The following is a 23,981-nucleotide window of genomic DNA, read 5'->3' on the forward strand; positions in this document are numbered from 1 at the left end:
CCTGTCTAGTAATGTGCCCTGTGCAGTGCCCTCCCTGTGCATGTGTCTATGTGTGCGCGTGTGCATGCATGGGTGTGTTCGCCACTGACCTGAGTGATGAGTGGTGACCCTCTGGCTGGCGCCTGGCGTCCTCCTCACTCCTATTGATTAGATCTGAGGTTTCATACAGTAGCCGCCTCACGTGACTCTGTCATTTACTGTCTCTCCACTGTCTCCGACCTGTCTTGCACGCACACATGCATTCATTCAGTCATTTAGGAAGTACGTGTGTAAGTTGTGAGCTCGTTCTCTTCGGCAGTAATGAATGCGCAAGGGGGTTAAAGGGCCAGATTCCATACCGCATGTATGAACGTACACGGGCATCCGAGAAAATGAGTTTAATTAAGAGACAACAGATGCAGCATGCTAAGCGCTTGTATCATTTAGCTTATAGCTACAGAATGAGTCAGCAGCAGAGTGAAGTGTGAGTGAGGGATCAGAGAGAAAACGAGGATACAGCTGTCCATGTTAATATACATCTTCGGGTTTGATTTGATTTGATGGAGTGCGATTTGCGAGTCTTTCATTTCTCAACGTGCCGGGTCGTTCCCTGCCCTCGCAGATTTGGTAAACAGCGTCCTGAGAAAAACTAGACCTTTCTAGCAGTGTGTGTGTGTGTGAGTGAGTGAGTGTGCGCGCACACATGTGCCTCTTCCACTCAGTCTTTGCCACAGTAATGCTCAGGTTAAGTGTAGTTGCAGGCTATTATACATCATTAGGGTAAGTAAGGCTCAGGCAGCGCGGCAAGAGAAATGGACTCTTTCAGATGCTTCATTCCTCACCGGCCATGGCTGAAATAGGACCTGACGTCACACATTTGCACACACACACGCACACACGCTTGTATACAGGCACAAACTGCTACACGTTGAAAGCAGCGAGTCACTTATCCAGTCAGTCAGTCACAAATCACCCTGTCAATCAGGTGGTTTATGGAGGCTAAAGCTTCCTGATGGCTGCTAGTCAGTCAGTCCTGGCTGCCACTCGCCTGCCACAGCGGAAATTAAAGCATTCCTAATGGATAGACGTGAGTGTTTTATTATGTTTTCACATTATGATACATGTTAACACCAGCCTCGCTGGACTTAGAGTGTGGTAATTTCTTCTAAGCACATCAATTAGAGTCGGGCTACTAGATGGGCTAGATATAGGCCTTTTATTAAAATTAGAGATTAGACATCCAGTATGATAGATAGCATGCAATTCATTTCAGTTTTATTATAGCCCTGATTAGCAATGAACGTCTAGCAATGAGGACGTTCTTGTTGTTCTTGTTATTATTATATCTTGCTTAAGAGTTTAAATCCCGACCCTGTTTAGCTAAATTAAAACTTGCAAGGATATTTCCTATTAGCATTTCTTTTCTTTTTTTTTTTATGAATAATTTAATGTATAACAAAGGCCCCTGTCAATCAGACCATGCCGCAAACACTTGCATTGTTCTTCAGAAAGCTAGTTCTATACATGTGTTTAGTTTTAGGCCACAAGCATGTAGGAAGAGTGAAATGTCCTCTGGTGCCTTTCTTTGTTGTTCTATTTCCTATGCAGAGAGAGTACAGCGGTGTCCTCTGCCCAGTGAACGGACCTCCAGCTGGGTTTAAAGACAGAGGCTGGCTTGGTGGCAGAGCCACGGGAACCTGGGAGGTGATAGATGAAGGAGGGCAGGAAAAAGACTAATTGTTCTCATTACAGAACAAATAAAAATCAATACCTCTCAAAGCAAGGGGGAGGTGGTAGTGGTCTTGAAGGGCACTGTAGTTATTGCATAGGAGTGGATTTTGTTGGAATTACAAGCGGTGGCGAAGGCGCAGTGGAACCGATCACATTTGAATGCTAATTCCGATAAAGGACAGTTAGATTAATAGATGTGGCGGTCCAGCGCTGGCCCTTCCCCGCATAAAAACGCGGTGGGGGTGTTTGAGTTTGAGGTTTTAAATGCAATTAAATGAGAAAACACACGGTTAAAAAAAAGGGGGAGATATTTCCCCAATTTTTTCAAATTAAAGCAGGAAATTTCATTACCAGGGGAGCATATTTTACACAGGCAATTACAAGGTTAATACATCTTCAACATCCCCCCTTAAAGTCCTCATATATTTGTTCAGGGATTTTGTTCTTGTATTTTAGTTTAATTGGCTATGCGGAGGATATGCAGAAGGTCTGCGTAGCTCACACACACAAACGCACACACACACATAAGCACTCAAATGCAATAGATTTGTATACATTAATTCCTTTGAGATTTAGTCTTTATCATATTTAAAAACCGCTGCACACACATAACCCTCGCTAGTGTTGTAACTGTAACCTCGCCAGTGCTCTTCTCTTAGCCTTGATTTTTAACTGCTTACCTTAAAATCACTCTGACAAGCGGCCAAACGGTTCCTAAAACCCCAAACGTCCCCATAAAGGTAGTCGAGAACTATAGCATCGTGAGTCAGAGCTGAACCAAACAACATATGCACAGCCTTACACACACACACACACACAGACACACTCAAACCATTTCTGCAGTTGCAGTAGCATATTGGCAGCAGAATGTGTGTGTATGTGTGTGCGAGTTGCTCAAACAGAGCGGGCCCTGGTCTGGTTTCTCTCTGACACAGATGACAGCGTCGTGTGCATGCATTTCGTGTGTGTGTGTGTGCGCATGCGTTTGTGCTGCGTGTGCATGCATACGTGGGAATGTAAAACAGCTCTCACTCACGTGCTCGGCGTGACCTACGATGCACGAGAGCAACAGTGGCGACGCAGCACGTACTGTATATACTCCATTTTAATATATTATAATATAATGCATAATGCGAGTATGAAAAGTTGCAAAGTAAAGTTTCGAAACCACTTTATAGGACTTAATAAGACGGTCAGCACTCAGTTTTATGAAGGAATATTCTTTTAATAAGCAGATTAAAATACTAAAGTGGTTTGTACTGTAACATGTCGATGCTAGTTTCCTCAGAGTTTCCTCCCTGTCAGGTTGTTTTCCTCTTGATTTAGCCTGTCTTACATCCATAGAGACAGCACACCGTATGATAGAAATTCAACAGTGAGGCAAATTGGCAGAGCCACAGAGGGCGGATCGACAGCGAGAAGACAAGCTGGGAAGGAGGCGGAGAGCAGAGGAGGCAGTGTGAAAGATAGAGAGAGAGCGAGATGGAGATGATGATGGAGGGAGAGAGAGAGACAGAGAGAGAGAGAGAGGCTGTGGTGGTTTATATAACATCTCCAGGATGGTCTTTGGCATGCGTCAGGGGGCTGAGCCATCAATCACTCCATCTGTGTAAAATCACGAGCTGACTCCAATATTGCTAAATATTTATACTGTCACATACACACAGGCGTGCAGATGAAAAGAGCCATTCATTAGGGCCTTCTCAGGCCTGTCAGCCTGGAGATGGAGATTAGAGAAGCAACCTCCCACTGCGCCTGCCTCTCCTCTCACCGAGCTCCTCAGCCCTATATATAGAGCCATCAGGACGATAAATATCTCCAGCATGCCTCTGTTAGGTAAATACCCAGTAAATATGGCAGAGAGGATCGGAGACTAAGCTAAACAGAGCCGTGCGTCTGTGAGTGTGTTGCGTGCGAGTGTGCGTCACTCAACGGGGAACAATAGGGAATTGTCATACTATATTTTTTGCGTGGATGTACCGTATGGATGGCGAGGCTTTGATTTTAGCTGGCATCGGTGATGTTGTGGTACACAAAAAGGTGGCTAAACTGCTATTTCACAACTGATGATTACAAGCCAAACAACGTACGATCAAACAATATAAGAGTTTGCTTCTTATATGAATCTGTCGTCCCGACTCAGGTGGGTTTGAGGCTACTAACTCGGATGTCTCCTCAGACGTCCTGTCGTAGTGTCATGTTATGCAAAGTGAAAGATCCAGTGTTTTTGGAACCTGACCCAGCTTGACCTCTACTCAGTCCACGTCATGGGATTGAATGGCACAAAAGAGAAAGACCCTATTAATGTCTAGATGCAACATATAGAGAACTTTACTCTAATGGAAGACATTGAAATATGAACCTTTAATAATTAGAAAATCAGTTTTCCTGTTCCTTGTTTCCTATTTTATTGTTTTATACATATATATATATATGTATATATATATATAAGACCAGAAGGATTTTGCCCATAACTTCAGATCAGTCAGACAGTATAGAAAATTCCAACACATCCTCATACATAAATAACAGAATAGGGTGGATTGCCTCAAAATATACATATCAGCACTTGTAAAATTTGCAGACGTCTGCATTTGGAGGTGCAGGGCCCCGTGGACTTTAAGCCAGAAAACAGGGAATTGTGTCCCGTGTCGGACAGCAATTTTCTCACATAGTTCAGTTAGTATCACTTTTTTTTTTTTTTTCATTTTATTTATTTATTATTATTTTAGATTATTAAAGGTTTGGAAAGAGATCACGTCCTTTTTCTTAAAATAGACCCTTTTCATTGCATTACACATTTCCTGCTCTGGCGGGGAGATTACGCACGGACTCATTCACACGGCCTCAAGAGACGGCCCGACACAGACATCCTTTTCTACTGTAGGTTGAATGTACAAATGGTCAATAGGTGTGTGTTAATGTCACTGAGTGTCAGAAGAAAACAAACTTCAACAATTACGAGAAGATGAATCCTGGAATTAGTAGAAATGAGGAATTTCTGTGTGTGTTGGTGTGTGTCTTTGTCTGTTCTTGCTTTTCCGATCTACTTCACACTTTGCAGGTGTGCTGCTGGGGACCCAAGTAAATGCACTGTTGAGTGTGAAGATGTTTGGGTCATAATCTACACTGATCAGCCGCAACATTAAAACTACTGACAGGAGAAGTAAATAACACTGACCATCTTGTGACATGTGGATGTTACTTAGATATTTAGCACCCACCTAGACCAGGCCAGGCACCCCCACCCCATAGCAATGACACTCCTTGACACCAGCAGCCGCCATCCCCAGCAGGATGCAGCCTGACGCAGGCGAACAACTCAAAAACAACATGAAAAACAGCACAAGGTGTTGACCTGGCCTCCAAATTCCCTAGATCCCAAACTGATCAAGTATCTGTGGGAGGATCCACAGAGGCCCCTCCCCTCAACCCAGATAACCCCCACTGACAACATTTTGTTGCCAGATACCACAGGACACCCTCAGAAGGCCCATGTCCATTCTGTGATGAGAGGTTTGGGAGGCACAAGGGAGACCTACACAATATTAGGAAGGTGGTCATAATGTTATGCCTGATCGGTGTATATTGTTATCGAAGCTATATATATATACAATTGATGTGAGAAGTTGTTTACTGTTAATAACAGTTACTAATTAATATATCTCTTTTGCCATATATTTTTCTTAATTCCTGCATTTTAATCGTGAAGATTTGCAGCTTTTCTTGTCCCATGTGAAAATAAAACAAGGCCACGCTGTGGGTCAGACAAAGCAAACTATTTTTTGGTTTTCGGATGTTTCATAGACCAAACAGTAGATCCGTTATTTAAGAGAGTACTTTGTAGTTTACTAAAGTCAGGAATCGGGACGAAAACATCCCCTCCGTGACTGATGGCTGTCGTCAAGCTTAAAGATTCAGGCCTCTCTTTGTTTGTCCTCCGAGGCCTCTCTGATGAGATATTCCAAAGCATTGTGTCTGCTTCTGTCTCTTTGTCTGCGTTCTTTGTTTATCCCCTTTTCTCCCTCAATCCAGTCGAGACCGCTGTGACTTAATTTTTTCCACCCGTTTTTTAGAAACTCCGAAGCCAGCCATTATGTTGCGATTATTCGTTTCATCCGCCTTGACGGACCTCAGATCACTGCGCGGTCCAGGCCTTGGCAACAAAAAGACATCAGCAACATCATCTTCGCACTGTAATTACCAGAATGGGGAGGAAATTTCATTTTGATTAGTGAAAAAGCTTTTATTCTCAGACTCACATCCATAATTAATCATTAAATCATGGGAGAGTGAGTGAGAGGGATAGATGGAAGGGGGGGGGGCACAGTGAAAGGAGGATGGAGGGATGGACGGAGGGAGGGAGGGAGGGATGTAACAACAGAGAGAAAGGGGAAAGGCATGCAATTATCTGCAGAAGTTCGACATCCCCAGTAAATCCACGGAGCCGTCTGACATTGCTAATTAAAGAAGCAATCAAAGGTCCACCTCCAGAGCTTTTGAGACAAGAGGAAGGAAACAGGACAGGGGAATGGAGAGAAGGTTTAATGGGGAGAGTGAGAGAAGGGAAGGAGGAGGAGGAGGAGGAATATGGGAAAGGAGTGCGTGTTATGATCTTTGTTATTGTTTCATATGTCAACCTCCCCTCTTGGATTCTTGGACGAGGCTCTCACACGCCCCCTCGCTCTGTCCTGGTTTTTTTTTTTCTTCTCGCGTCTGGCCATCACACCTTGATCATTTCTGACCTTCATCTGCACAGTGCAAATAGCTGTGATTTACAGCATCGGGAGAAATAAACAGCGCTCCAAGAAAAAGTAATACATTAGTCATATCTGGTTAGCCGTTGTTAAAGTTGAAACGATGCATGTTCTGATGCTTTTCTGGGGCACATAATCAGTGACGGAACCTGCAGTCATCAGGTGTTTCAGGCCTTTCAGCATCAGACGCCCTCTCCCTGGCAGCCCCGCTGAGGTTGATCAGGCCTCACTTTGTGCGACTGCAGCAGCCTCCCACACGCTTGCTCTTCTTATCCGTGGCCAACCAGATGAATTCTCGTCATGTTGTTGGATGTGGTGGAGGATGCTGCTGCTGCTGCTCTGTCTTGCCCTCGTGATGCAAAGCAATTGATCTTTTAGTGGGACTATCCTGCAAAGCCGGTAGTGTGTCTTCCTCCGACTGTACGGGATAACGAACCCCCTTCGTATTTCTTTTAATTTGAAAGTCCCCTACATGTGGGCCTCCCAGGAAGTGGATAGTTGCCCGTCCAAGGCCTGCATCAACTGACAAGCACTGTTATTTATTACTCCCTGAGACTATTTGGTACCCTGAGGTTTTTTGATCTCTTTGATTCCATTAAGCTTTCAAATATTAAACAGAATCTTCATTTCTAAAAGCAGATTTCTGTGTGTGATTTTCCTTTCTCGTAGGGAATGTGGAAAGCAAACAATGTTGCTTTATTTTATTTTCTGTCTTCTAAGTCCTACTTTGTAAAACCAAGTCTTTGCTTTTGAATCTATCCGTCTATGAATGCTTTTTAATGAGTCCTGCATCCAAATAACTAGTATTAACTGGTATTAACTGAAACTACGTTAATGACGAAAACAGACAGGCAGCTTTGTGGAAAGAAGGTGCAGTCCCCCCCCCAGTATATTGTGTTTTTCCCTCCTCACCTTTCACCTCTCTTCCTCCCTCTCTCTCTCTCTCTGGGGGCACAGACCTGGGGGACACCAGGTAGATGGAGTTAGTGTGGACCAGATTAGACTCACATTGGGTCATCCTCTGTCAGCAGAAAAAGAGCTGAGAGCAGGACGCTGACCTGTGTTCCCTCTGACCACTTATAGTGTGTGTATGTGTGCGTGTGTGTGTTTTTGTGTGTGTGTGCGCGCTTCTCACCTCTTGATCCCTCAGCCACCTCAGACATTGGGCTACTATATTTCATTGTCCATGGCTTTGGATGTGGCGATAGTTACTATGTTCATTCTGAATGACCCTCCTTTTCTTGATTTAATATATTTTGGATCCATATTTTGCATCAAACATCGTATTTTAGCCTCTGTGTATTTCTGCGCCATTAAGCGATGAGAGTTTTGAACTGTATCAGGATTACGTGACAGTGCATGCAGCTATTTTGTAATAAATGGCACATCCTAAATTATTGATGAATCAATGTTCTGCATCCTTTTTGATGTAATTCTACTGAAGGCAGTGATTTCCTTCATGTGACAATGAAATACACACAACTTAGTTGGAAACTTGCCCGTTAGCTACTCTGCATTCCTGTTTGTTTAAACTGCTCTCACTTAAAACTTACTGCACTATTGTGCACTGTCGTTTCTACAGCATATGTTCATCCTATACTGTTCTTCCGTGTAGGTCATAAATGCCAGTTCTGTGATTATATGCTGCTGACATTTAGTGTGTAATCGGAAAATATGACTGAAGTAACTGTTTGCTCAGATGTGTGTGGGAAGAAGTTCTAATACACCAGCAGACAACAAAATGATTAATATTGTTATTCAAGGGTAAATTCTGTCTTTTAAACCATAGTTTTTTATTGCAACCTGGTAAGAAATACTTAAAAGTTGAGATTTTGAGGATTCAGCAAACATCACACTTCACCCTCTTAAACTCCATGTCACAATTCAGTTTAATTTTATTTGTATAGCGTCAATAACTATATCTAGATCGTCCTAAGACACTTTACAGAACCCAGAGACTGAAACCCGCAGAGTACGCGCTAAAGTTGTGCATCAAATTCACTCTGTAACTACAGCATAGCTTTGGACATTTCACATAACAACCTGACATGCATCTACCTAGAAATTTGACTAAGCGTCGCGACGTTGCAAACCGTGGCGACAGTGATTGATCCGAGAAACGCGTTTACTCGTTCTCGTGTCTTAGCGGCCGAAACGAGCCCGGAAAATTCTCCCTTCCTCAGCCTCCTGCGAACCCTCTACTCAGATGTCTTCTCTGTGTTCTTTGATTTCAGTGAAACTAACTTTTGATCCGCACTTATTAACTTAGACTCCAACATGATCCGCTCAGCTCCACTCCCCATTGTGTGAAACACAGAGTGAAACTCAAGACTTCTGACTGGTCGACGCCTCGCCTTTTAGTGCCGTGATTAAAGAACGCTGTCGATACACCCCGTAGACCCCTACAGCGTAGGCTCTACATAGACCGGTTGCAGTATAAACCAAGCTTAAAGAACTCTCTTTAAACTTCAAGATACCTTCAGCAGAGCCAAGCTCTTATAGGGGGTACCCATCTGGTAGAGGCCGGCCAGGTAGAGAGATAGAAAAAGAGCCAAAAGAGAAGGGAGAAGAGGAGGAGAATATCAAACAGATGATTTCATACATGTATCTGGATAAAGCATACATGAAGCATAAAGGCTCTTTTAGCATACTACGGGACCTAGACGGCGTAACTTAACCATGCAGCCTGCACCGGTGCGAGCCCCCCAAAAGCTAATCTGCACTGTGTCTTTTTTTGCCAGTCGGGTTAATTTTTGTTTCTTCTTCCTGCTTCACTTCAACCTTCGCCAAAATTTCGCTAAAGACAAGTCATACGAATGTTTGTATCTCCGAACCTCGTCAGTTAACCTTTCCTCGATGTGTTCCATCTTTATTGATCCAAAACAATCCCCAATATTTTTGGGGAGGTGCACGTCGGCTACGGTGCCAGGGTCTGCGTAGGGGTCTGCGCTGTCGCCATAGCTTCTGCATCAGCTTAACGCAGAAGTCTAAACCACCTCTAACACATGATACAAACAAAGCCTACATGATACTAGGTGATGCATGATACATGTGAGATTGATACTGGATAAAAAGAATAGATAGAGCCAGCATTCAAAGTACTGAAATCTATGTCAGTGGCAGTAGTAGTTATATGAGGTATCATAAGATCATAAGCAGATGGGAGAGTTTTGCATGACATTTATGTAGGAACGGGCAACTGTACACATTAAAGAAACAATGAGGGAAGCATGAAAGAAAGCACACGATGTGGTGTTCGAGACGTTTTCCTGCCAGACACAAACTCCTTCTCAATCGGGGGAAATGAGACTATAAACTATAGGAAACACTCAACCTTTCACTATAGAGAACACTTCACTGCCAGAAACATAAAAAATGACTTCAGCGGGCCGGAGGATTTATACTGTGACAGCCTTTTTAAGAGTCTTACGGTAGGCCAAACATTGTGTTACATCAATTGTCCACAGAGAATAAAAAAGGACAATCATTTATCTCACAGTTTAGCAGATTATGTAAAAGATATGCGGCATTTTCTTGCAGCTTCCAACTAAAGTCGATAGATTAATATTGGTCTTCAGAGTCACTGTATCGGTGTTGCTGCCCAGAAGGGCCTCTGTCCGTCGGTGCCCTCATTCTCTTTCTGTTTATTCGTCCTTGGGGTGTGTTCGGTGCGTCTCCATCTCTCTCTCTCCCTCTCTCACTTCCTCTCTCTCTCTGTGCCCTGTCCACCCGGTGTCAATCTGGCTGCTGTATAATTGGTTGTTTTTTGGTCGGCCGGCCTGTCCTCCCTGGCGTTGATTCATGGCGTTTGTAAAGGTGACAGTAGCGGCTGTCCCGACCAGACAAAGTAGAGCCATCGCTAGCTGGACCTCGGCTGACCCGCTAGTTTGCACACACACACACGCACACACACTTGCGCCCATACACTTACGAGCTTTGTAGACACGGCGCAGCTTGGCTTGAGGGCCTCATAGCGGGGAATAAGAGAGAGAAGTAAAGTCGTTATGCATAAAACTCGACTGGAGAGGATCCTCAAATGCACGTGAAAGCGAGTCAATTTTTGTCGATTTCATATAATACACATACAAGTACGCACTTCACATGCAGTGTGGCTTGAGATCTATATGCGATATGTGAAGAATTTACATGCATTTGTTTGAGTGAGGAACATGTGTGCTCAAACCTTATTATGAAGATAGACTGACTACTATTAGAAATTTATAGTACTGTATTATAGTTATAAGCAAACATACAAAATTACTTAAAGTGCATATGCATATAAAATAAAATTAAATCCTGCGTCACAAAGAAAATGATTACATAAATGTATTATCTTTATATATAAAATACACACACCTACGCACATGCAGACACACACCGCACGCCCACATATTCAGGCCTCCCCCGGTGACCTGAATACACCCAGAACCGACACTTTATCTACTTAGCGGTGTCACCTTCAAAAGCCACTGACATGCACGCACACACATATACACACACACGTACGCATCCCCTCATCTGTAAAATACAACCCCCCTACTCCCCCCCACCCGCCCCCTCGCCACACGCACAAATAACAGCCATATGTGTGTCAGGTTTAGGGGTCTCCATCATGCTCTTTTTAAGGCGCTGGCTTCATATCTGTAATTGAAGGTAATCGCCTGGTAAAAGGATTGTGAAGGGGTTTTGAGGGGAATTGATCATAAGCTCTGGCTTTTTTCACAGTCCTGCCACTGACCTTGTAATTGATTTGGAGAGCATATTCTTTTTTTTTTCTCTTTCTCTCTCTTGTGTTATAGTTTGATACAGTATAATTGACTTTCCTTGGCGTAGTTTCTATTCTGGTTGATTTGTTCTTTGTGTGTGTGTCTATCCCTTTGAGAACCTGTTTAGATTTACTACATTTATGTTAGTAAATCTTTAGGGATTGAAATGAATGCAGTCTCCTTAAAAGTATAAAAATCAGCATTTATGTGGGCGGGCGCTGGTGTGATTACACGTGCATGTTCAAGTAATGTTACATTTGCGGCAAGCTGACCTGTGTTGCAGCGAGTGTAATTGATTGTGTGTGCGCTGGTGTCTCGGTGTTAAGGTTAATTTCTCTAACTGCTGGTAAGTGCTGTCTGACCGCTCCCCTGGCGGCCTCTCCGAGCTGAAGTAATGCCACTTAGAGGCCCCGGGCCCCCGCCACAGGCCGACCCATCGATCCGCTTGATCAATAATTGCATCTGTACCGTGCACCGAGCAGGGAGGCTCCCACGCTGACCCGATGCTAACACACGAACTCATGTAAGGCGCAGAGTCGCACCACGTGAACGGTTATCAAACTGCGGTCCAGGGATCACCTAAGGGTCCTCAAAGGGGGTTCCAGAGGATCCACAAGTAAAATTAGGTTTAGGTTAATGGCGGCGACATTTCATTCATTAGAAATGATCCTATTTGGACAGTAGACTCTCTCTGAGCACTGTTTTCTCTTTATATAACACAGCCAGATCAGATTTTTCTTTCTGATTAAGCTTTTCATTTGTTATGCTTTTCTACCAGTTGGACTTGGTTACTTGCAACCAGGTCTGATCTTGAAACTTTCATACTTGGCAGTGACAGTTGCAAAGAAATGTTTCAGCCAAGTACGATGTGATTTATTGCTCTGTGTTCTCTATATTTGTTGTTGTCCTGATCGGGCATGCATCTCTGCTTTCCTTCCACTCATCTCATTCTCATCTCTTTACCACCCTCTGACTCATCCTTACTTCTATTTACCCTGCAAGTTCTCACACAAACTCAAAGTCATAAAAGAGAAATAAAATAAAATAAAAAAAACACACACTCACATCCCTGGAGGTTTGGATCAGCCATGCAGATGCAATTTTTATCCAGATTAATATACTCTATGCAAGTTGATTATCAGTCACCGATTTGGTTCTTTCTGTCATTTGAAAATCTGAATGACATCACTGCCTGTCTCTGCATCCTGTTCTTCCTCCTGTTGTTTTATTCCTCTCAGGGAGTCTCCATCTTGTTTCAGATCACAGCCAATAAAGCAGCCTGCCTCTCTCTCTCCCTCTCTCTTTCTCTCTCCCTCTCTCCCTCCTTCTCCCATCCTCTCTCCCACTTCCTGTTAAAGGAGTCAGTCAGTCAGAACACTCAAAACACATATTAAACAGGCATCAGCCTCTCGCCGGGGCCAAATCACGCTGTTCAAATGTTGTTCTTCCACCGGGAGCGCAGGACAACTGAAGAGATGGGATCTGCAACATTAACTTGATTCACGGCTGCAGCGACTGAGTGACACTCCATAAACCTCAGCGGGCCGCCGCCGGGCCCCGCCGACAGCACCCCACGGCTAATGTGCCACACACTAGCAACGCATAGCCCCTACCACCCCAACAGCACTGCACCACACACTCAATAACACACGTATGAGCGAGCGCATGCAGAGACGAATACGCATAGAAGCACATGTTGTACATGAGACGCGCCTGTAAAGCCTGACCTTCCCCCTCCACCCACATGCCAGCACGTACTGTACAGATGAAATACATACATGCGTTAACACATACTCGGTGCAAACTGGCAAACCCAAGCTTTGGTAGGAGTTCCTGCACTAATATAGCCCTTGCTCTCTTAAACACACACACACTCACATGCTCTTCCAAACAGGTTTTATGGTAATGCAGTAGGAAACTGCACAGCCACTGAGTTATTGTCCTCTCCAGCCGACCTCTCAGCTCTCAGCGTTTTGGCGTAGGCAGTTAGCATCAGCCCTGTAGCTCTGTGTAAATAGGTAACCTCTGCTGCTCAAAATGCCAACTTCTCCTGGCTGCCTTTCGACAGCGCTGACTCCCTCCACACACACTAACTACGGTGCTTGTCACTCCGGATACAAATAGTGGAGCCTCGATTGATATTTACCACACAGACTTGTTGCCTGTGTGCTGCGGTGCCACAATACGTTATTTTATTTTTTTTATAGTTTGCCCTCAAACAAATGCATAGTGTTATCTTTCCCCTGCATAGTCAAGGAGATAAAGATATGTATCATGAGAAGGGAGAAAATAAATGAATGAAGTTAGAGAATAGACACTGGCTAATACAGTCAGAAATAAGTTTAATTATTATTATTTAAATTATTTCAACTATGTTGCACATTTTTTCTTGCCCCTTAACAAAGCAATGACTGACTGCTTTGTGCAGAAAGTTGTTGCTTGATTCAAAGAAAATGACACTGTTCGCGTACTCTCACTTAAGGCTCTTTTATAGTACTGATTGGACCACATAGCCTGCGCCAGTGCGAGCCATTTATTTTGCACTCGTCAGTCTGGCTCGCCCTATGACAAGGCCACCCAAATGCTAGTCGGCGCTGTCTTTTCTGCCAGTTTTTGTTTTGCCTAATTTTTGTTTCTACTTCGTGCTTCACTTTCAATAATGGCGAATGAAACTTTCGCCGGATATATTGCCAAACACAAGTCATTCAAATGTTTGTATCTCCAAACCTCCTCGATGTGTTCCATCTATACTCACCCAAAACAATCAATCCGAAAATTGCGGAGATGGAGAAGCAGCTGGAAATACGCAACAACCAAGCGGGCTAATCCCAGCTCTTGCGCCTTGCGTTGCCGCAGTGCGTACTTACATTTCTGGGGAGGTGCACGTCAGTTGCGGTGCTAGGGTCTGCGCTGGCGCCATAGCTTGGACGTCAACTTGACGCAGAAGTCTAAACCGCCTATTACAGTGCTACGTTCTCTCTTGATTCTCCAAAAACAAGTTTTCGTTCTGTGACATTCAGATTTGTAAAGTCTCTATGTTTCGTTAAGACCTTTAGTAGTCAACACTCTGTTCTCCATAAAATGTGCTGCTATCAAATGAACCTGGCTGCTGTAAGTGTTTGCGTGTATGCAGTTTAATTAGAATAACCAACTATTTAGAGTTACACTTGCATCGAATTCTCATCTGTCCCCTGTTTAGCTGATGGATCTGAGTATTTCTTTAAAACCTTAATCCAACGGGAAGTCAATGGAAAAGGCCAGAACACATTGTATTCCATTGGTTTATTAAAGCTTTGAAACGTTCTGAGGTAAGCTCTATAAAGTTAGAACAAGTTGTTCTTGTTTTGATTTGCGGTTGGTTGCAGTGCCACCACTTACCAGACTGGAGTGTGGTTGACTGGATTGACAGCAAATTGTTGTACCACAGCCTCCGTCTTGTTTACATCCATGTATCTGTGGGATCATGTGAGATGGTGCATTCATTGCTCCCCGACACAATGATCTAAATTATACCCGATCAGCCACAACATTAAATCCACTGACAGGAGAAGTAAATAACATTGACCATCTTGTGACAATATAATGTTCTCCTTGGAAACTTTTGGACCTGCCATTCGTGTAGATGTTACTTAGACATGTACCACCCACCTAGACCAGACCAGACACCCCCACCCCATAGCAATGACACTCCTTGATGCCTGATACAGACACACACACAAACACGGTTTAGGAACAACTCAAAAAACAAATTCACTAGATCCCAAACTGATCTGTGGGATGAACTGGAACAAGTCTGATCCACAGAGGCCCCTCCCCTCAACCCATAGGACCCAAAAGCCCCCACTAACAACATTCTGTTGCCAGACACCGCAGGACACCCTCAGAAAGTAATTATTATGAAACCATGTGCACATTTGAGATTACAGAGGAGAATGTCTGTGAAGTTTCTCCTAAGTGTGTGATGTAACCAGATTTCACTAGAGCCCAGCTTAAGACATGAGGTCTTCCCTGTTTCCTTGAGCACTCTATGTACAGATTTTGTACCTCCCAATTTTAGACTGTATCTGTGTGGGATGAAGTGTCTCGTGGTTGCCAAACATCTAGTGGTCACCGCCTACTTGTTCAGTGAGAAAGAGAGTCAAGACTAATACATCTCTGCCTGTTTACACTGGAGGAGGACATGGCACAGTTGGGTCAGAGACTGTTTGCAGGCACAACTCTGACTTTCTGATCACAATGTCAACCTTGTGAGTGCAGGACATTAAATGTCAGGGGAAGATAGGAATATCAATGATTGATGAGTTTGTTCCTGTATGTACTGTGAGATCTATGTGATCCCGTCGCTACCCTTGGGTGGAAAGCTCGCAGCTCCAAAATGTCGACTTTACAGGAAGCAAGCTAAAACAAAAGAAGCTGTTTTGTTATTTCCTGAAAAGTTTGAGTTTTGAAGAGGTCTTTTCGGGAGGGGGGGTTAAGCCTCTGTGGAGATAGAATCTGCAAACTTTCAAGTGCAAATATTCACGTGTAACTAAAACATTGCAAATTAGGGTCAATATGCACCTCTCGAGACGATATGTGTGTTCTCTCTTACTGTGCAGCAAGTTCATCCGCACTCGGCGGCTTAGGTGTGAACAGAGTCTCCTCTTCACTGTCTCAAATTCCCATTTTTTTCTGCATAGATTAGCCTACAAGTGTCAGAGCCAGGCGCTGTTTAAACAATGGCATTTCTAACACTGTTCCTATCACCTTGGAAACGCCATGGCAACCTGTGATCTGAGAGGGCACAGTGTGGCTCAATTAGCACCAGGCGTATCTCACCACAGTCTTCTGGCAGTCGAATATCTCCATATTCTGTCTCCTTTCATGCATTAAGTGACACAAATATTTGAAGTGTTACATCACCTTTTATGTCAGCTTAGCTTTCCATGTAGTTTTTTTTTTTTTTTCCCCTCTCGTCGTGATGGATCCATACACATAGCAAGCTCAACAGTTGGGGTTGCGGAGAACATTGAGGGAAAGATGAATATGCATTGCCATGTGCGATATGGGCACTAACTGCCATTCCTGATTTAGTAGTTTTGGATGTGATCCTGTCCATCTTCACACAAAAAGATTTTCTATTTTTACTCCTTGATTGGACTCCAGTAAATCCTGTCTATCGTTTCTTTTTGCTTCCTCTGTCATCTCTCTGTATACTTGCATGCTGTGATGACAGGAAGTTTGCAGTCACACTCAGGCACCTTTCTTCTCAGTTTTCATGTCATTTTTTCACAGTCTAACCAATAGGTCTTGATTCTTTTTCACTACTGAATGCTTTTAATAACCGCATCAGCTAAATACTAATCAATGTAATGTGGGATGTGTCTGTGTGTTCCCCAGGTATCGTATCCAAGTCCTTTGAGTGTCGTCTGAAAGGCCAAGGGGCTACATTTGTGGAAGCCGAAGCTGTGGAGTCCCCTGTACACAGGAAGGACTCACCTGGGGCATCTGGCCATGATGATTCTGTCCAGCAGGTCATCATAATCCAGGGCTACGGTGACGGCGAGGTGGCCATCGACCAGGCCCTGGAGGAGTCGGCCGCTGCCACATTGCAGACGCTGGCCATGGCCGGCCAGGTGGCCGAGGTTCTCCACATCACCGAAGACGGACAAGTCATAGCCTCAGGCAGGGAAGTGGCATCTGCAGGGGCCCACCTGGCCGGAGGCAGCACCCAGTACGTGGTCCTGGAGTCGGGGGATGCCAGAAAGGAGCTGCGGGCCGTGACCAGAGGGGGAGTAGCGGTCGCAGCCGCCGCAGGGCAAACCCACATCGTCTCCGAGTCGTCCACCGCTCTGGACGCTCTGCTCAGCGCCGTCAGCGAAATGGGCCACCAGGAGGAAATTCAAGGAGAGACGGCCGTCGCTGGTGAAGGTTTGACCCCCGAGGTGGCCGAGGCCGCGCAGGGCGAAGCGCGGCTGCAGGTGAAACACGAGCAGGAGGAGGCGCGGGTCATCCAGGAGACAAGTCAGAAGGACATGCAGGAAGTGTTGCAGCTCGCCGCAACGCAGATGATGAAGGAAGGCCTCACTCAGGTCATCGTCAATAATGAGGGCACCCATTACATCGTGACTGAGCTGGACGACTGCACCTTACAGGTGGAGGGAGGTGTGTACGGAGAGGCTGGGGCCGGCGTCGAGGAGGCACAGCAGGTGGAGCAGGAAGCCGGAGAAGAGATGGTGGTCTACCTGGATGGAGCCCCTCATAATATAGTGCTGGAAGGGTAGAGGAGATTTGACACTTCCTGCATCTCCTGATTAATTTTTCTTCTGTTTGTACATCACATCTGTTTGCTACAATCTTCTCTCGGGCTACGCCAAACTCAGGTTGAACATCATGTATTTTGAGTTCAGTGGAAGGAGCAAGGTTTTGGTGCAACTTGCAGTTCACACAACCACCAAGACTCTTGATTAATGTGATGCAACTCAGTGAAATGAGTACAAATACTTCCTCTTGAAGTATTTTTTTTAATTCATCTAATATGCTGTATGAGTTAAATGGCTCTTTACAATAAGACATGGATTTTGCTTTTTAGAGTTAACATCTGCTTTTTGTTTTCTTTATGAATGTTCATCGCCACCTTAAGTTTTGTTTAGCTATGAACGAATTTTTGCGTCCCGCAGTTTGACACGGTGGTTTCATTTTTTTGTTGTTGTTGTGTGTCATCAGTTACGTCAATGAAAAATCCCAACGCAAACCATATAGGCGTCTTGTTTGTAACAAAATTACAATCCTGCATTTTAGTTTTTTTGTCAACTCTTCATTTTAAAACCACTTTAAAAACAAACAAAAAATAAATAAAGCATCTAATTTCTGACAATAAAACTTCCAGCGCACATTTATTTTCTTGGCAGTGCTTTTTGCTGTTAATCGTTACCTTAAAATGCACATTTCAGCATCAATACCGCGTTAACATGTACAGTACGGCGCCATCATACAAGCAACATGCACATACATGCATCAGCTGATGGCTCCCATCACGCTTTCTGATCACTAACACAGTCATTATCATCACCATTATCATTATCATCATCATGATCACCATCACCCTAATCGTCATCCTCTCATCTCTCCCCCCATCAGGCCCATTCTGTTCACTGCGTACAACACGCTCATCCTTTTTTTTTCTCCCCCCCCCACCCCACAGCAGTATTCAGCACTGGAGGGAGAATCAATATTCATTTAGGCCCCTACACAGGCCTGGTTTCTGATGGAGTGAGTGGGAGAGCAGTATGACGGCTGCGAACACAATGGCCGACCGCTGAAAGTAGAGAGAGAAAGCACTCATACACACCGAGGGCATCAAAAGATCATCCCTTTAACACACACACACACACACACAAACACATAGCTCACGCAGAGCGAGAAGGTGGGCTGAGAGAGAAAGTGGTGGAGGAGTGGGCAGGAAAAAAAAAAAATGAGAGCATTACAGATGGATGTTGAGAGAGGTGAGGCCAGAGAGAAGTGAAAGAGCGGTGAAATCCACAACCACACAGAGAGAAAGGGAGCCTGTAATTTCACATAACACCTGTCTGCCTTTCAGCCTGTCTTTGTCTCCTGCTCCCAGCCTCATGTTGAATTTATAAACTCACGCGGTCTTTTCGTTTCTCGCTTCTTCCCTCCGTTCAGCCGAGATAGGCGCGTTTAACGGAGGTCGCGTTCTCCGAGCGAGGATCCGTACGAGCCTGTGAGAACGGAGGTTTGTCGAGACCCACTGAGTGGTAAGAAAGCAACAAGGACACTGATAGAACTTACACTTGTTTTTAAATTGTGTGTATATATATATATATATATATATACACCGATCAGCCACAACATTAAAACCACTAACAGGATTACGTTAATAACATTGACCATCTTGTGACAATTCAGTGTTCTGCTGGGAAACTTTTGGACCTACCTTTCATGTGGATGTTTCTTAGACATGTAGCACCCACCTAGACCAGACCAGGCACCCTCACCCCATAGCAATGACGCTCCTTGATGGCAGCAGTCATCCCCAGCAGGATGCAGACTCACAAAAACGGTTTAGGAACAACATGAAAAACAGCACAAGGTGTTGATCTGGCCTCCGGATTCACTAGATCCCAAACTGATCAAGTATCTGTGGGATGATCCACAGAGGCCCCTCCCCTCAACCCATAGGACCCAAAGGCCCCTACTTATAACGTCCTTTTGCCAGACACCACAGGAAAACCTCAGAAGACTCATGTCAATTCTCTGATGAGTCACAACTGTTTTGGAGGCACAAGGGAGACCTACACAATATTAAGAAGGTGGTTATAATGTTATGCCTGATCGGTGTACACACATTATATACAATATAACTGTATATGATTTTGGACAGAACTACTGGATTTCCTTAATTTAATCAAGACATTGCACTGAATTTTAATTTGATGGTTACATATCAGTTAATTAATTAATATAATCTTGATTTTAATGTTTAAGTTTGATCGTTCCATGCATTTAGACCTCTGTATGTGTTTGACCACTTTGTGAGCATGTGTAAAATTGTTGGCTGTGAACTGTATGACATCTAACTGACCCCTCCACATGATATGTACTTTATTACTGCCTGTGTTGCAAATAACAAAGTGCGTGACCTCGGTTAAGCCTTGCCCCTGCCCTCCATAACATCTTCAACCCTCATTGTGTTTCTTCTTTTCTTTCTTTTTTTCTTCTCAACAGGAATCTCCGTCTGCGCCCCCGCTCGTACATTATTCTACATGTCTGTCTGAGTGATTGTGTACTGTATTGTGCGCGCATCCCCACCCCTCCGCGTGTGTCTCCCTAATCAGGGCTGGATGTGCTCATTATTAACTGCAGCAGGCCACTCGTGTGACATGGAAGAGGGAGAAATTAGCAGCTGTCAGCCAGTGATGAGTTCATTTCCTGACAGGCCTCTGCTCACAAGAGTCCTGCTGCAGACGACCAGACGGCTGATGGAAACCTGCCGCTGGAGCCTAATTGGAGAGCCGGAAAAAGGCCGAGGGGAGGAGGAGGAGGAGGAGGAGGAGGAGGAGGAGGAGCGGGGGGTGAGGAGAGAGACGAGGAGATCAGGATGAAGAAGTGGGAGCGAGGGCGGAAGTAAGCCATAAAATGTATGTTTCGAACGTAACTCTTGATTCACAGCAGCGTCTTGAATGTCGACAGCAGACTACTTTGTTGTTTCAGCAGAGGAAAGCAGCAAAGAAAGAAGTCTGTTACTGTAGTTGTTGCCGGTTTACCAGTTGTAGATGATTGTTTTTCAATGTTGATTATACTCCTCAGAAGATCTCCATGTTCACACTGAAATGCTGCTGACGTGTTCATGAAAGCAAGACCATGAAGTGCAGTAAATAATATCGACTTAACTTTTACTTCTGACAATTTAAAGTGTCTATAAGTAGTATTTTAAGTAAAAGCAGTGGAATACATAACCACCTGTATACAGCGATCAGGCATAACATTATGACCACCTTCCTAATATTGTGTAGGTCTCCCTTGTGCCTCCAAAACAGTTGTGACTCATCAGAGAATGGACATGGGTCTTCTGACGGTGTCCTGTGGTGTCTGGCAACAGGATGTTGTTAGTGGGGGGCCTTTGGGTCCTATGGGTTGAGGGGAGGGGCCTCTGTGGATCATCCCACAGATACTTGATCAGTTTGGGATCTAGTGAATTTGAAGGCCAGGTCAACACCTTGTGCTGTTCTTCATGTTTTTTTTGAGTTGTTCCTAAACCGTTTTTGTGAGTCTGCACAAGGAGTGTCATTGCTGTGGGGTCGGGGTGCCTGGTCTGGTCTAGGTGGGTGGTACATGTCACAGCCACACAAATGAATGCCAGGTCCAGAAGTTTCCCATCTAACATTATATTGTCACAAGATGGTCAATGTTATTTACTTCTCCTGCCAGTTTTAATGTTGTGGCTGATCGGTGAATGTAGTAGTTAATTCACATGGGATTATCACCCCACCTTTCGGGATTGTTGGTGTCTTTAGTCCATTGTTTTGGTTTACCGTCCTTCCAGCCATTGTAGCCTTCCATTTTCTGAGGAAGCTAACGCTAAAACCAGTGGTCCACTACTTACTTAGCACTAAGCAACAGAGTGGCACAGTTGGCAACTAGTTTTTAAACAAAGGAGAGACTTTAGCAGCTGAAAAGCAGATTTTTTTCCTCTGAAGACAGAGAAAACAGAGTATAAAAAGTGCAGCAAACTACACAGCGACTCGGGTACCTGGAAACACCAGCTTAAAACGTCGTCGCAGATTATCGCACCCACACCTGGAGACGCCGTTTTCCAAGGTTTCCACTCTGCCTTGAATTGTAGTTGGCTCGTTTTAGAGACAAGAATGAAATCTGTTTGGCAAACTCTGTTGACATACTGGGCTTTAATTCATTTCTGCTAGGACCTGGCGGGCGGAGCAGCCGGTGCTAAAAGGTTAAGGCCGCTTTACTTTAACTTTGATCGGCAGGATAGTTACTTGCTTTTTTTACTTTGTGAACGACTTGCTGGAAGTGTGTCACCCGGTGTGCTTGGGTTTCACGCACATACAGTGAATGCACGCTCACATGCGCACTCGTGCACGGGAACAGTAACGTGCACTCTCCCGGGGGCAACTCTCATCACTCTCCTGGGGACAACAGAGAGGGACAGGAGTGTGGATGGCAGTCTCCCCCTCTCCCTTTCTCTCCCTCCCTCCCTCTCTCTCTATTTCCCTGAGTATGATAAATATGGCAATTCTGTTTAGTCGCCATCTATAGAAAACATATCAGCCCGGGGATCATTTTCTTAATGTCTCCACTATTAGTTTTGGCTTCCCTTTGGCAGTATTAACATGCCGGCTGATATGCTCTGTTTGTGTGTGTGTGTGTGTGTGTGTGTGTGTGTCCTCGGGGCTGCAGGTACAATTCTATTAAACCGGACTTGTTTGTTTATGTCCTGTCTGTCTCCGTCTACATGCACCCCCGCCCCTCCAACCCCTCCCCTCCCCTCGCCAGAACCTCGCATCCTGGCCTGTACGCCCGTGTTAACGACAGGCCGCGCGCAGCGTGTAAAATCAGAACCCGGTGTTTGTTTTTGTCATTTTTGTTTGCCGTAAACCGATAGCCGTTTGAGACAGAGGTGGAGTGCAGGGGGAAGCCACGGTTCAGTTACGGTTCATCTCTTCCGTGGGAGTTGTTATGGGAAAACTGAGAGAAAGGAAGGGGAGGGGAGGGGGGGTATGCGAGGAGCCCTGCATGGCTCTTCTCCCTTTCTCTTACTTTTCCTATGTGGCTCTGCATTTGTGTCTTTGATCATGTTAATCCCTGCCTAGCGCCCGCCCCCCCGGTCTCCCTGCCATAGACTCACTGCCACACACACCTCAGCGCCTGACAGAAATTGACAGCCCACTCTATCCCTCACACCCCCTCCAAAATGGCGACATTCTTCATTCCTCCATTGAGCAGCTTACCCCAACTCCAAAAAAAAAAAAAAAAAAAAAAGAGAGAGCGAGCGAGAGGAAAATAAAAACACAAGGCTGGCTTTCCCATTGACAGTCTGCAGCACTTCATTAAGGAGAGGCAGTGATTGAAAAGGGATCTGATTAGCTCACTATGATGAGATGAGCAACGTTTCAACCTTGGACCAGAAACAACTGCAAGTGCTTTTTAATTAGGCACACAACACCGAGGAATAGCACTTCAAAACCTAAAAAAAAAAAGAAGAAGAAGGAGTGAGAGACATGACGAGTGTCTGCAGCAGAAGGGAAAGTAAATGACGAGGCAAGGAGTGGATCAGCGGGAGGCCTGTTCCTTCACTTTTCCAACACCGTGCACGCCGTGGAAGGGGAACTTGAAATGCTCCGGTTAAGTTTCTTCTCCATTTAGATTTACAGTATTTAAAATTATATACACTTCTTCAGGGGAAGGAGAAGTCAAAATCCGAGCTCTTCAATTACACAAGTTGACATCGTCAGTTTCGTATCAGTGGCCTGATACAGCCTCGGAGAAGTCAGCGCGCTAGCCTGCGCCAACACGGCACTCTGTTTAAATAGCAGATCTTCACTGTCAGCCCGCGATAACACCTTTCTACATACTGTAGCTGCTGCAGCCATCTGCTTCGTGTCAGCGCCGCCGTATAGGGGTTAATTCTGTTGGTATATTCAGTTTAGCAAAACAAACAGCGAGACGGATGAAGAGAGAGGGGGATTTAGGGAATATGTCACGGTGAAGCGAAACTTTAATGTTTTATTTGTTAAAATAAAACTGTCACTTAAGCAGTAAATACCTACAAGGTGCAGGAAAGAGAAAATAACAACCTGTATCAGCGATGAAAAGCAGAAGCAAAGTGGTCAGGAGTGAAGTAAAACTATCATCATAAAGTTTATGTCGTTTGGATTCACTTCAGGTCAGCAGAGGGAACAGTGATCATTACATGAGAAGCTAAAAACACTACTGCTGCTCTTCTAGAAAATAATAATGATGAGACCAAGACTCAGACAGCTACACCGATCAGGCGTAACATTATGACCACCTTCCTAATCGTGTGTAGGTCTCCCTTGTGCCTCCAAAACAGTTGTGACTTTGGGTTGAAGGGAGGGGCCTCTGTGGATCATCCCACAGATACATGATCGGTTTGGGATCTAGTGAATTTGGAGGCCAGGTCAACACCTTGTGCTGTTTTTATGTTTTTTTGAGTTGTTCCTAAACCGTGTTTGTGTGTGCCTGTGTCAGGCATCCTGCTGGGGAT

General features: G+C 44.7%; 1 protein-coding gene across 2 annotated transcripts in view; it reads left to right on the plus strand.

Annotated features, from left to right (window-relative positions):
- znf407 (zinc finger protein 407) overlaps nucleotides 1-18,066 on the plus strand; it is a 147,226-nt gene extending 129,160 nt beyond the window's left edge. For both annotated transcript variants that reach the window (XM_084557005.1, XM_084557006.1), the window contains one exon: nucleotides 16,613-18,066. In XM_084557005.1, coding sequence (XP_084413131.1) covers nucleotides 16,613-17,496 — 884 coding nt within the window. In that variant the 3' untranslated portion in view covers nucleotides 17,497-18,066. The remainder of the gene's footprint in view (nucleotides 1-16,612) is intronic.
- The last annotated feature ends 5,915 nt before the right edge of the window (nucleotides 18,067-23,981 follow it).

The sequence above is a fragment of the Chelon labrosus genome, assembly GCF_963514085.1.
Source record: "Chelon labrosus genome assembly, chromosome: 12".
Lineage (NCBI taxonomy): Eukaryota > Metazoa > Chordata > Actinopteri > Mugiliformes > Mugilidae > Chelon > Chelon labrosus.